This window comes from Platalea leucorodia (assembly GCF_965183815.1).
Source record: "Platalea leucorodia genome assembly, chromosome: Z".
Taxonomy (NCBI): Eukaryota; Metazoa; Chordata; class Aves; order Pelecaniformes; family Threskiornithidae; genus Platalea; species Platalea leucorodia.
In genome coordinates, this window is record NC_138858.1 from 86,138,751 (window position 1) to 86,152,463 (window position 13,713).

Below are 13,713 nucleotides of genomic sequence, written 5' to 3' on the forward strand. Positions count from 1 at the left end.
TCGTGATTATTTTAAATATTCAGTGTCCTTAACCCCATACTTAGCCAGTGAAAAGAATGATCAAATGGGGGGGGAGGGATTATTTTCAAGCCACATTTATCCAAGTATCTTTAACAGCAATTTTCTTAGGTCAGTGACAAAGTAAGAGTAAGCTAACACAAAGTGCTACACAGTTCTAAAACATGACAAGCCAGCAGAATAAAGGAAGACAAAGCAATCTGTAAGTATCTCTACATTATCAAATTAATGTAACACAGGAAACTCTAAGAAGGTAATACACACAATTAATACAACAATGGTAACACATATCTTGGAAAGGATGCACTAAATTCCAAAGGGTAATTGGATTTGCAGAACTGCAAGTGGGGTTTTTTCCAGTTCAGTCATGACAGGGCCAGAAGGTAATGATACATCTGCCATGATGCAACAAGCAGACCTGTCTTCTGTCAAGAGTTGAAATCATAAAGGAATAAGCTGTCGTTAGCAACCTCTCTCCAAACAGTAGAGCTGTCATCTCATTGTTTTCCTTTGCTGGCATGGGGGCTGGTGTGGGCTTATATATCCTGTCAGTTCAGTATTAGCCTCAGCTTTTAACCTTTTCTTGAATTTCTGACTTAATAATTATTAGCTCCTATACAGCCTATTATGTATTATTAAGTATTTTATGATCAATTAATATTGCTTTCAACTAACTATGCAACTTTTCCTTCTGTCTGCTTGTTGATCAGTAGTTCAAATCAGTATTTGAGAGATTATCATAAAATGTTTCTGAATTAAATACATTGCTTTTTAAATTTTCTTTCCAGAGTATGGTATATTTTATTGCAAATATATGTGATAAACTATTTAGTAATACATTGTAATTTGTGTTTATGTTTTTAGAAAGATCTCAAAAGACCATCCAACCAGCTATGTAACTTAAGTTTTCTTAGTATTATCCCCACAAAAAGCAGGAGTTTTAAATACAAGTTTTCTCTACTAAGAAGCATTTTATAGGCAATGTTATTTCTATGGTCTAACAGAATGAATAGAAGCAAATACATATACCAGAGTCAGAAAATTAATATTTGAAAGAAAACAATATAGCACATTATTGTCCATTTTAGTGAAATTTTACTTCCAGTAAAACAGAATGCCCAAATAAGATTATGATTACTCTGGCACTGTAATTGCCTATTAATAAATAAATGAAGTATTTTAACATCTTTCTGCAACAATATGCTTAGGAGACATAAAACATACATAAATATTAGAATTCTGTGGAAGAACTGTAATTGCAGTGAAATGTCAGCTCTGTTTTTTTCCAGAAAGTGTCACTTGCCCATCTTACTGAAATTACGCTAGCGCATGTATAAACTATAAGACAAAATTTTAAATCTTAGGTTCCTAAAACAGGACCACTAGAACAAAGGGGGTATTTTCTGTCAAGATATTCTATGCTTAAAAGCAAGAAATAAAAGTTTTGCAGCAAGAATTCTTGTTAGTGTAGTTTAAACAAAGCATAATTTCTTGGCAACAATGTGTAAACATCCACTTTTCAAACTAGCCGATTTTCGCAATATGGAAAGACCAAAATGTGTTACCATACCAGTTACTAACCAGTAAGGCTACTAAATCCCATGAAAGTTATGGTGGGTAAATTTACTACTGTTACACTGAATCATTTTGTTGTTCCATTCAACTGAGTTACAAAACTAATGACATCTTATTTCATGCTGAAGAAAGTAATCACCCTCAGCAATTCTCAGTAAGTATTACCAACGTGATAGTTTTATACAAATGTATGATATTAATATGAGTGAATAAATCCAATATCCTGACCAAAAATATTCTTAAGAACAGCAATTGTTAAGAAAATGCTGTGAGAAGAGTAGGATAAACACAAGAGAAAACTGAAGCTGAAAATCATGTTTTATCAGCCATTAAAGAAAGATTTCCTCAGTTGATGACCACCTCATGAAAACCTTTCTTTTGTTTGTTCATGGAAAGCCAGATTTTTGGGTGCTGCTGCAATTCTTCTGAAAAACTCATCCAGGTTCTTTGAAGAAGCTATTTTTCTGGTGCTATTACACCTATGTCAAGTATTAATTCTCCTTTAAATAATAATAAAAATATCTAGGCCATCTTAAAGTGTGCTGAACTTCAAACCAGGCAACAATTCTTGGATGGTTTTTAAAAAAATAATAATAAATTTAAAAAAAAAATCAAATAACTGACAGTTGTTGTGGTTGACTTTTTATTAGTATCCTTGGGACCACAGCTATCTTAGGTAACAAATGTACTGAATTTCCAAAGACACAGAAAGCATCCAACAGTTTCTTTGTACTTATGCAGTAAACTGATGTCCTCTTTATTCCCTAGAGGAAAGGCATCAAAGATAAGAGTACTCCAAAATTCGTCTCAATGTCCAAACTTAGGTAAGCTGAGCTCCCGTTTCCCCAAGGAACAAACTTACTCTGTAAGTAGATCAATGTCTGCTTCTCCTTATCTAACAGTCAGTGGACTTTAAAGTACAGAATCTGCTTCTCCAACAACTACAGAAGGAATGCTCTTACATGGAGCAGTAGGCCAACTTTTGCACCCCTTCTTGCTTCTTCTCCTATATCATTGGTATCACTTGTACATCTCCTAAACAAATCTTTAGATTACCATCCACGTTGTTACCACTCAACAACGAACCAGAGAAGCATACCTCTTCATAACCTCCTCCTCCTAAAGAGCCTAGTGACTGAGGTCCTCACAGGGAACATGGGAGCCCCTGAACTACCTAAATGAAACCAGGAACGTAAATCCTTAATTCTTGACACCGCAAATAAATGCCCTCATAACTGAATTAAAGAATGTACCTCTCTCTCACCATCTCCTCCTGGCGCTGCTTCAATCATTGTATATATGACTTATCTGAGAAGAGCCTGACTCTACGGACAGTGAATGAGACATTTACACAAAATGTAGAAGAGACAGATTAAAATTCCTCTTCTAATTTACATTTATTTATTTATAAAAAAATGGAATAGCTTCAGTGCAGTATTATCATTAAAAGTGGAATAGTCCCTCATTCCCAGAGGAGGGACTTGAACTTCAGTCTCTCACGTGTCAGATAACTGCTTCTGTCAAAAATCAGTATTTCCCACTGCAGAAAGTTTTAGTAGAAAAGCTCTGCTTTAACAAAACAACAAGCCTATGCAGTATTTATTTTGTATGGTATTTATAGGAAATTGCCATATTTTTTGTCTTAAATCTCTTTATAGTATATATTTTTTATCATTTTAATTAAGCCTTTTTTACTACCTTACTGCTTTGTATTATCACACTTGCCTTTTTTATACTAGTTTTTCTAAAGTAGATCTTTTCCTACCTTATTTTAATGTATTTACACATATCTTTCTCACACATTCTATACACTTTTCTCCCTCCTCCTTTTCCTACAGTCTGTTCTCTATCTTGTCGCTTGTTTGCTCTCTTTTTCTATTTCAAAATCTTTTACACAATCAAGCTTGAATTTCTGAATTAATGCATAGTCTTACCTCTTCACATAAAACCTTGAAAACTACTCCCAACACCTATTACACAAAAGATTGAATCTACACAACAGAATTTGATATGAAAGATGGAAGGAGAAGTATTACCTACAGGAACCACCCAGATGAAAAGAAAAAACACATTTCTAGTTACTCAAATTCCCACCAGGATATTTCTCCTTGGATCTTTTCTTTTCAGTGTGTATCAGCCCTAAGCCACTAGAAGCATGATAAATTTTAAGCCTTTACATTGCTCCCTTATTCCATACATGCTTTAAGAGAAAAGTTTTTTATTTTTTTCTTGAAAGTGTTTTACTAGAGAGAAATAGTTTCTTTTCTTCCCTTAACTTCCTGTCTAGGAGAGAAGTGTCAGTTTATCCTGCTCAATCCACTGGTCACTGGTAACTCCAGCTTTTACTTCCCTGTTTTCAGTTTTTCCATGAAATGAACTGAAACTTGCTTGTGGTAGTCTCATAACTCTCCACAGAGAAAAGCAGTAGAGAAAAAGATATGCTTTTGACCTACATATAGGGGTTTTTTGTTTGTTTGTCTGTTTTGTTTTAAGGAAAGCGGAAGTGACATTTCTGAACCAGTTTCTGCACAGAAGACATTTAAGCACTACTTTTGCAATTTTTAATTTTATTTTTAAATGAAAACCTATTCTCCAGGAAATGTTTCAAGCTACCTGCATATGATCACAACAGATCAGTGGAATTTTCAAATCCTAGATCCTATTATACACTTCAAATTCACAAAGTTTATTAGGACAAAAAAAATCCATGTTCTCCTCTCATCAGCACTGTAATCTTATGCTTTGATAAGGTCTGCTGGTTTCATTCAAGGGTGAGACCTCTTCTTAGAAGAAACACTGGAAGATCAAGGAAAATAATTCCTTAATTCAACCTGGCAACGTTGCATGAGGAGTTATCACAATCTTCATTCAGTCCATTTACTGTCCATGCCAGTTATTTTCATTTTATAAGAGACAGAAGTGCCTAAATCAGCTAGAAGATTGAATACCAGAAAATCCAGAAAAGAATGCAATTTTTATTATTATTAACTAAAATTGGAGTCCTTATACTCACTCTACCATAATTTCCTGTATTTGGAAGAGTAATTCATAGGGTCTGTACATGAAATAGACATGGTATCAGCATGTAACTCTCTGTATTCTCTTTTTAGCCATAACATAATGACTCCAAATACCTTCAGTGAGGTTCGACTTCCATAAAATATTGCCTTATCTAACGAGATACACATCCAATTCCCACTACAGTGATTACAGGATACAAAAAATAGCAATACATTTAATATAATAAAATTGAATATGATCTAATCTTCATTTTGCATGAAAAAAAAATTGCAAATAGTATGTGTTCTAAACATGTATTACATTTACCAGAATTTTAAGACGCACAAAAAGGGAGAGTGGCTTTTACAGTAGCTGGAATTACTTGACTAAAGAGAACTACGAATTTAAAAACCATGCTAAGAAAGAAGGAAGTCAAAAGATATGAGCACAAAGTCTGATGTCCAAATGTGATCAAATGATTACATTTTTTTAAAGACATTTTCACATCAAACTCTTCGAGTTTTTTCCTTTGTTTTCAAAGAAGCATTCAAAATGCAGAAATACCTAATCTGTTTTTAAGGATAATATCCATTTGAGGGAACAGAGTTCTGATCTCTGTCATACCGGCAAAACTATTGCATAAAAGAAATAAAAATAACAAAACAGGAAAAGGAACTATAATTCTCCTCTACCACAAATATTTTCTTAAAGATTATCTGTTAATTTAGTGATAGTATCCCAGTTTTAAATGCTCAGCCTCTCGTGTTAGCCAAGACAGCACCATCTCCAGAGAAGAATGAAAATGCAGGCATGTAAGCATTGCTACGAAAATTTAAGTAACTACAGCTCTTCAGGTTTTGGAACTTGCACTCTAGAAATTAACTTCCTACACTGGACCTACCATACGCCTATATTACATTCAATAATCCTAAACTATTTTTTGTTCTGCCTCTGAGTCTTGATTTAAAATTAACAAAAACTTCATGTTAAAAGAAGGCAAGCATCACTTTCACAAGACTAGGTTTCTTTTTCACACAAAGTATAGTCTGGTTCTTTGTTAGTGGATTGCACAAAACAACAATAACTTAATGGCCCAATGTTTTAATATGTTTTCTTTCTTTGCTTTATTAAAAAAAAAAAACCAACATGTTTAAACAGAAGCATTTTCTATACTGAATAGTTTCAAGCCAGCTGCAAAAAATTCAACTTAATTTAGCAAAATGTGTAACAGTCACAGTGACAACATTGGTATTTAGAGCAGAACATTAGCTTAGCTTGGTCAATATAATAGAAATAGTGACTCTTAAATAGGCTTTTCTAATATTTACTACAGGAAGTCTCATTTCGGTAGCAGGATGCAAGGCATGTATTACACCTACAAAGTTCCAATGTTGAAAACATTACACAAATTGTGCATTGTCTCTCACATAGATGTAAAGGTAACAAAATTATATCCATAAAATGTAAATGTTTTTTACTGTCAAGTATTGATAGGTGAATCAGTAATCAGCACAAAACTGGAAAAGACTGTGCCTCTAATAAATTCAGTACAAGCCTAGCAAAAAAGCCTGCTGTTATCACGAAAGCTTGTTATCACGAGATTAGAAGAGACGTTGAGTGAGAATACGTACAAATTTAATGAAATGTAAAAGAAAACACTTCAAATAAAAACAAATTTCTGTAGTGCCTTCTATTGCATCTCATCGCCTGCTAAGGGCTCTTGTCACTTTAGCTGCCATATTTAACTACATGGCAGTGCCCTCACAACAACATGACATACACCTAAAATTTTTCTTACTCTAAGAGACAAAGTTGGTTCCATTAGAAAAAAGTTCTGAAAAAAAACCAAGAAAGTATTCCCATCTTAAATAAAATGATCATATAGGGAAATATTGAACACTGTTTAACAAATTAAAACATCACAGATTTAGAGCTCTTCATACACAGGTACACACATACACATGCATATGCGCACACAACTGTACATACATACACTTTCACTTACCTCAATAGCTCTCTTTATATAGGGTATCTGTGTGCCACTGTCCAAATCTTCGTTAATTATAAGTCTCCTAGCCCACTGACCTGCTCTGACAACGCCATTACCATGAATTAGGACCAACAGCTTGTCAGGATTTGTTAATGCATCTTCACTCATAAAGATAAAGCTCTTTGGTTCACTCTCAGTTGCATCAACCTGCAATTACAGAGAACACACACTTTTACACATCAATAAATTTTTTTAAAAGAACATCTGTAGTTATAAAGTTACCCACCAAACTGATATAAAAACTTTCACTATTTAACAACTATTTGTATGTATATTATAAGGACTAGTGTGTGCCCAGTACTAAATAAAAATAAAACAAAACCTAATATCTGTGAAATGTAACTTCCAAACATAAGAATACATCACAGTTTAGAACAGTAATCCAAGGGAGATTTAAATCAAAAAAAGGGGTAAAAAGTATGCTAAAGCTTTGAAACATCAGTTGTTTACAGAAATTTACTGGCAAAGAAGAAGTCCATAAAAGAACAATCTGTGGAGGGGGAGGGAGGAAACAATCAAGTCATTTGTCACCTCCAATATGCCTGAGGCAACAATAAAAGTCTTACATAATATGAAAAAAATCCTAGAGAGTTCCATCTCAGCCACTTCAACATAAATACCCAATAAGCCATGTATGAACCAGTGTTGTAAATTTGTCTATTATAAATTTAATAGGATAGGCCTAATAAAATATAGAAATCCAATTTGGGTCTAAATAATGACTTCATTAAGAGTTCTGCACCTGAGCTTTGCTACAGGAACAGATCAACAACCAGCTTTGATATTCAGTAACCCATAATCTAATCCTAAGTTTTGTCCTTACTTTAGAGAGTAAAGTGGCACATGAAAACAGAAGTCCTATAAAACAGGTCTACCCTTGGTTTAGCAAGCCTGGCTCAAGGCAAATGAACTGTGCTGGTGTAAACACCATGAGAACAGAAAGAAACATCCCATCTACTCATTCTTCTCTTTCTACCATATGAGTACATAGAAAAGGAAGAACAGAACAGGCGAACCTCCCTGTCCTGCTGTAGTCCACAGCCCACGACCTGCACAGGCTAACTGTACAGCTGCTAGGAACAACCCTGGATTGTCTTATGCTCTGCAACAGAGACGAAAAGGAGGTCAGGATATGAGCCTTATGTTGAGACAGGAGGAATGGCTATTTGGAATATGTCAGTTTTTCTCTCATACATGGGTATGTATTCTCAGTCACCCTTACTTTAGAAAAATTAATTCAGTGTGAATCTCCAGACTTTTTGAAATGTAAGTCCTACTGAATATTTTTTTAATTAAGTCAATGAGGCTACTTGAACAAAAGGAATTCCTAACTGGAAGAATGGTCTGTCTCTCTTCCGCAACTGCCATAGTGCTGAAGACCTTATTCCCCGCTCCAAAATGATGTAACATCTTATGTACCTCAGCTTGCACTTTCTACACCAGGAAATGTACTCACCTTCTCTCACACCTTGTGAGAGAACAGAAAACGTGGTAAAAAATACATTCTATTGAAAAGAGTTCAGAATATGTAAGTACAACAGGTACCATACCGGGGCTACAGTAGATCACGTTGCTGCTTCTGAAGTAGAAGTATTGATACCATAAAATTTAACATGGCTTAGGTAAACAGTCAGACAACACTAAATCTCAGATAGTTCTTGGCAAGATGTATTTGACTTTTTCCCATAAACTGAATACTTACTATACTGTAATTAACAAAAAACATTGTGAATTTGTATTTCAGACAAAGATAAAACTTAGCTGTATGTTTTAGTATTTATAAACTAAATTTTTATTTAGTATTTAGGAAATACTAGCACTTAGTAATCATATGTACTAGAAAATATAACTAGTTCACACTTCTGCAAATATGTTAACTTAAAAAAGTTAAAAATATCTACCAAGATCATAAAAAAATAACTCTTCATTCTTTTCCTCAAATTAATCACATTTAGAAAACTTTTTTCCACGCTAATTTATCTTCAAACAGTAGTTATCCATTAGATCAAGCTTTCACTAAAGAATACACATAAAGGTCACTCCTGTGCACAACCTTACTTTATCAACAAATCAACATAGATACCATTTAATGCTAGACACACTGAGTCCGCATAAAATAATTTGTACTTATTAGCCACTTTCTCTTCTGGACCTACTCATGAACACTTATTTCTGATCCTTTATTTAAACACAAATCAAATAAATTCAGTAAAATGCTGAACTTCAATTAGTTTAATTTAACAATTTGATTCAACATTGTTACTCACACGCAATAACAATCTTCCAATAATCTGTAGCTAGGCATGTCAAACCAATCTAAATTCTGCTGATAATTTACTGTTTAAAAGTACTGCTTAAAGTTTAATTTTCCTGTTCTCAGATTTATTTTTCCAACACACAACTATACCTTAAGGTTTACTAATGTATGCAGTTATGGTGAATTCTGCGACTTATGCACTCTACATACATTATGACATTCTTACGTTTTTCAAACAGTGAATTAATTTTACCGTACGGGTTCTGTCTCAAATGAGAGACTACCTAATACAGTAGTACTAGTCTATAAAATACTTCAGCAGCATGCTAGTTAGTATTTTGCACAGTTGCTATCAATATATAGGGTAAGATCAAACTATATTTGAAATCTAATCTTACTGACATTCATGCTACCACATTGACGCTGACTCGATTTTCAGTTCTTAGCCATTACCAACCCAAGATGCACAAAATCTGACTAGGCTCTAGGGGTCTTTTATTTTTGTACATTGGAAGTTTTCAAGTTTAAGATTGAACACTAAATTTTTAAAGTGAAAAAAAAAACACCAATATTTTTCTTATTCCAGTTAAGAAACACAATAAAATTATGAGCCTAGAGCCGACAAACAAGTGGAACAGGTGTCATTTGTGACTGGAGGAAAGAACATGGCAAATAAATGGAACTGAAACTGAAAAGACTCAAAAAGATTGTGAGAATTGTGAGCAGCTGGTTGAGAGAGAAAACTGCTCATTTGCTTCACAAGATAAGAAAGTCTTCTGTTAACATGGTTCTACATAAAGCTCGCTAACTCACTTATGTTACTGTCTTCACAATATTGAATATCCTAATTTATAATTTTGCACTCAAAATTGTAGAAAATGAAAACTGCTGATCAACATTACATGCATTTAGCATTTGGTGATTACCACAACTAACTTAACACACCTAAAAATGGTGGAATTTTTACAAAACAACTATTGACTGGACTTAGGTAACAAAATAGCCAAAAGGAACATGCAGTGGAGATAAGAGACAACTGTTTCTCAAAGAAAATATTCTTCGCTGTCTAGTAGATCAAAAGAACAACTGAATGAAGTTTTACCTATTGAAGTGAAAGAGCAAAGCACTGATAAGTTGGAAGACTGCAAAGTGAGACCTTTCGGTGCCATTGTCAATAAAACATGTTAGTAATTATTTAAACTTCCATCTCAAGCCTTCCCAGAAGCTGTTAAAGATGTATTTAATTCAGAAGCACCCTCTATTTGTCCTCAACAGCTAAAGAACAGCAAAGATCAATCACTGATTATGCCATTAAAACTAGAGAAATACAAAGACTTTATCTGGATAAAAAAAATTACAGTCTTCTTTATACTCATAATATAACCTTCAATGGAGCACAAAATAAGAAATTTGAAAGAAATAATTGAACGGCTTCTCCCTGAATATGAGTCTCTTCATTTAAATTTTCAAGTCCAGTAGTATATGTTGAACATTAAGAGAACTACAATACTTTACAGTAACAATAATGTAAGATGCATCTCAGACTCCCTGTGTAGGAAAAAATGTTCAGATTTACGTTTTGTCAGAGATGCTGACATAATAAAACAATGGGCTACCTTTTCTGATTTCCAAACTGCTCTTATTTTCATATCTGAAAAGAAATTTACAAACAATTGTGTCCAAAACCAAAGCTGCCACCTGAGAAAGTCAAATAAAGACAGCAAGTTGGACTTTGCACATGAAGTTGAAATTAAGAAAGATGAGAGAACATGAAATGTTGTCATCATAAACCTTTGAAGCATAACACTTCCATGCACTACTAAAATCATGCTGGAAAAAAAAAAAAGTGCTCCACTTAACACAGTTCTGAAACACATTTCATATATTCAAACATCATTACACTGCCTACTTCCTTATCAGCTGACAGAAAAACGAAGGCCAATACACCAACTTTCTGATCACTTGTGATGAAGTTCAGAAAACACATGTTTTTGTATTCACCTCTAAAATGTTCATTTAATAAGATCATCTTTGTAACAATAGCCATCCTGGACAGATCAAGGTCCCAGGGTCTTGTTTCTGCCAAGTGGCAGATTGCTGAGGGGAACAGTACACGAACAGACAGAGTGATTCTTCCCTGGTTTTGGCAACCAGTAACTTTGGAGCCTCCTGAGCTAGAATTTAGAACTGGACAAGCATGTACAATAGTTCAATGCACCTATCCCACCTTAGTATTGTCAAATGGTTTTTTTGAATGCATTTATACCTTTCACCGTGACAGTATTCTGTGGCAATGAGTTCCACAAAATAATTGGGACGTATATGAAATAGTACTGCTGCTCTTTCAGTAGAGATCTCCTGCCTGATAATTTAAACTTGATGCCCCTTAGCTTCTCTATTATGAAAAAAGCGAAAACCCATTCCCTATTCATCTTCTCTACACCTTTCATGATTTTATAGATTTGTCATATTCCTTCCTCAGTCATCTATTTTCCAAGCTGAAGAATCTTTGTCTATTCTTTCTTTGTCTGAAAAGCATTTCATGCCTGTGATCATCCTTGTAACCCTCCTCTGTATTTTTTTTTTTAATTCTTCATATTCTTTTTGATATGGTGTCCAGACTCCATGCAGTGTTCAAGATGGGGGCCCACATAATGAGTGGAATGACGATGTTTTTCTGTTTTGTTCTCAACACCTCATAATTCCTAACATCCTATTTGCTTTGAGGGTTTTTCACTGCCATTGAGCACTAACTGATGTTCTCAGAGAACTATTCACAATCACTCCAAGCTCTTTCCTGAGTTGTAATAGCTCATTTAGAGGCCACCATTGTGTTTACAGAGTGAGTTATTTTCCCCATAATTTCACATTTACCAGAATTGAATCTCATGTCATTTTATCATCCAATCATTCAGCATCATGAAATAATTCCCCAACTCATCACAATCAGCTTTACATTTAAGTATTCTAAATAATGTTAGAAAAAAACCCAGCAAACTTTGTTAGCTTCTATTGATTCCTTTTTTCCTTTTATTCACAGCTATGTCAGTGCAGGCCTTCATAACACTGCACCGGTAACAACTTATTCTGTAAAACATGAACACCTTTTTTTCCCTTTTAACAAATTATTAACTCTTAAGAGGACTCCCTCCTCCCACGCAATGACAGTGTCTTTTTTAGATGCATTTGGTAAGCTTGTTGACAGCTCGTTCGAAATCCACTTACTCTTTTACTGACAAGATCTTTCTTTTTCATGTGATCTCTGACTCCTTCAACGAATTCTAGCAGTTTTTTAAAAAAGAAACCTGTACTGACTTTTCCCCCAACATATTATTTCCTCCTGGTATACAAGAATCACTACGAATCACTCCTGGAGGCCTTTCAAAGACTATCACATTTACCCTTTTTCCATTCCTCTGATGAAAACAGCTGATTTCAGAAGGAAATTACATACTAGTTGGTTTTTCTGCGGCTTCATATTTGACTTCTTATAGTACCCTGGGCTTAAAAACCATCTCATCCTGGAATTTGATTATTTTATGATATATCAATTTGTTCTAAGATCTCCTCTACCAATATGCCAAATTTCAGACAGTTCCTCAGAATTATATCCTGTTTAAAGAAATTTAATAATACTCAAGTGTGGAAACTGAACAAATAACACTGGAAATAACCATGTTTGTTTTTCTCATTTGAGCTGAGCATTTCTTTTGCATGCAGCTCATCTATCAGCCTCATCAGCTCTCTTTTATTATTAGCCTTTACAGCCGTAACAAGCTCCTCCAATTCAGTTTTGGGTGATCTTACTGTGATTTTATATGCAACTCACCAGCATTTATACTCTTTTCTATTTTCCTCACTTTCAGGACTTCCTTTTGCTGCAACCTGTCTTATTACTTCTATTAGCCTCCTTCACTACTTTAAACTAGGTTTCTTTGCGTTGTTACTTGGGAGTCTGTCAGTGGTGATTTAAACATAGCCTTTACACAGATATAATTTTTCACATTCTACATATATTGTTTAATCTTTCTCATTTTTGTAGTTCTCTTCATAACCTATTTTTGACTGTAGTGAAGGCTTCCTACACATAATAGTCATTACTGAAGAATGGTGCTCCTACCTTGTGCCAGATTTTCCACACTGCTCACAATTAAACAGCTGCATATATTTTGTGAGTTCTTACTTTGCTCCAAAATGCAATTAAATTATGACACTTTGCAGAAGCTGGAAGTAATACATTTCAGAATAGCTTAAATGTACTACTGACAAACTACATCAGTACATCAGGGCTTACTACATAATTTATAAATAAGAGTAAACACAGATTAATTCAACAGTGGGAGCTAGACAGGGCCATTCTTCTCCCAGGCTCAAAGCTGTGCAAAGAGTCCCCGTGCGTGTGACAGAGGTGATGGAGGTGTTGTAATACTTATTCCAAGTTTGTCCATCTTCATTTTTTGAAGCTAACAGATTAACCTTAGTATTGCATTACTTACATACTGTTTACAAAGCACATTCAAAGAAAGTTGTATAGCCTCACAATTCAGGCACTTGAAGGTTTACAAATGACAGCTTCCTGGTTTGACAGAGAGAGGGTGACATGGCTTGAGGAAGTCTCTCGACACATTACCTGTCTGGAACATGGAAGTACTCCTTGGACCAAAACTTCCCCAACAGCGAAAACTAGTATTTCAAAGAAGTCACAGAGACCATGACCAGCACTGCATGAAGCATACTGCCATCATTAACCCAATCCCCTTCTCTGTCTACGCAGGGGAATCTGAAGCGGGGGAATGCCTTCTCAAACAGGCTT

At 34.6% G+C, this 13,713-nt stretch overlaps 1 protein-coding gene across 4 annotated transcripts in view; it reads right to left on the reverse strand.

The window, feature by feature from the left end:
- ARB2A (ARB2 cotranscriptional regulator A) overlaps positions 1-13,713 on the reverse strand; it is a 267,706-nt gene that overhangs the window by 197,965 nt on the left and 56,028 nt on the right. For all 4 annotated transcript variants that reach the window (XM_082337420.1, XM_082337421.1, XM_082337422.1 and 1 more), the window contains one exon: positions 6,599-6,790. In XM_082337420.1, the coding sequence (XP_082193546.1) occupies positions 6,599-6,790 (192 nt within the window). The remainder of the gene's footprint in view (positions 1-6,598; positions 6,791-13,713) is intronic.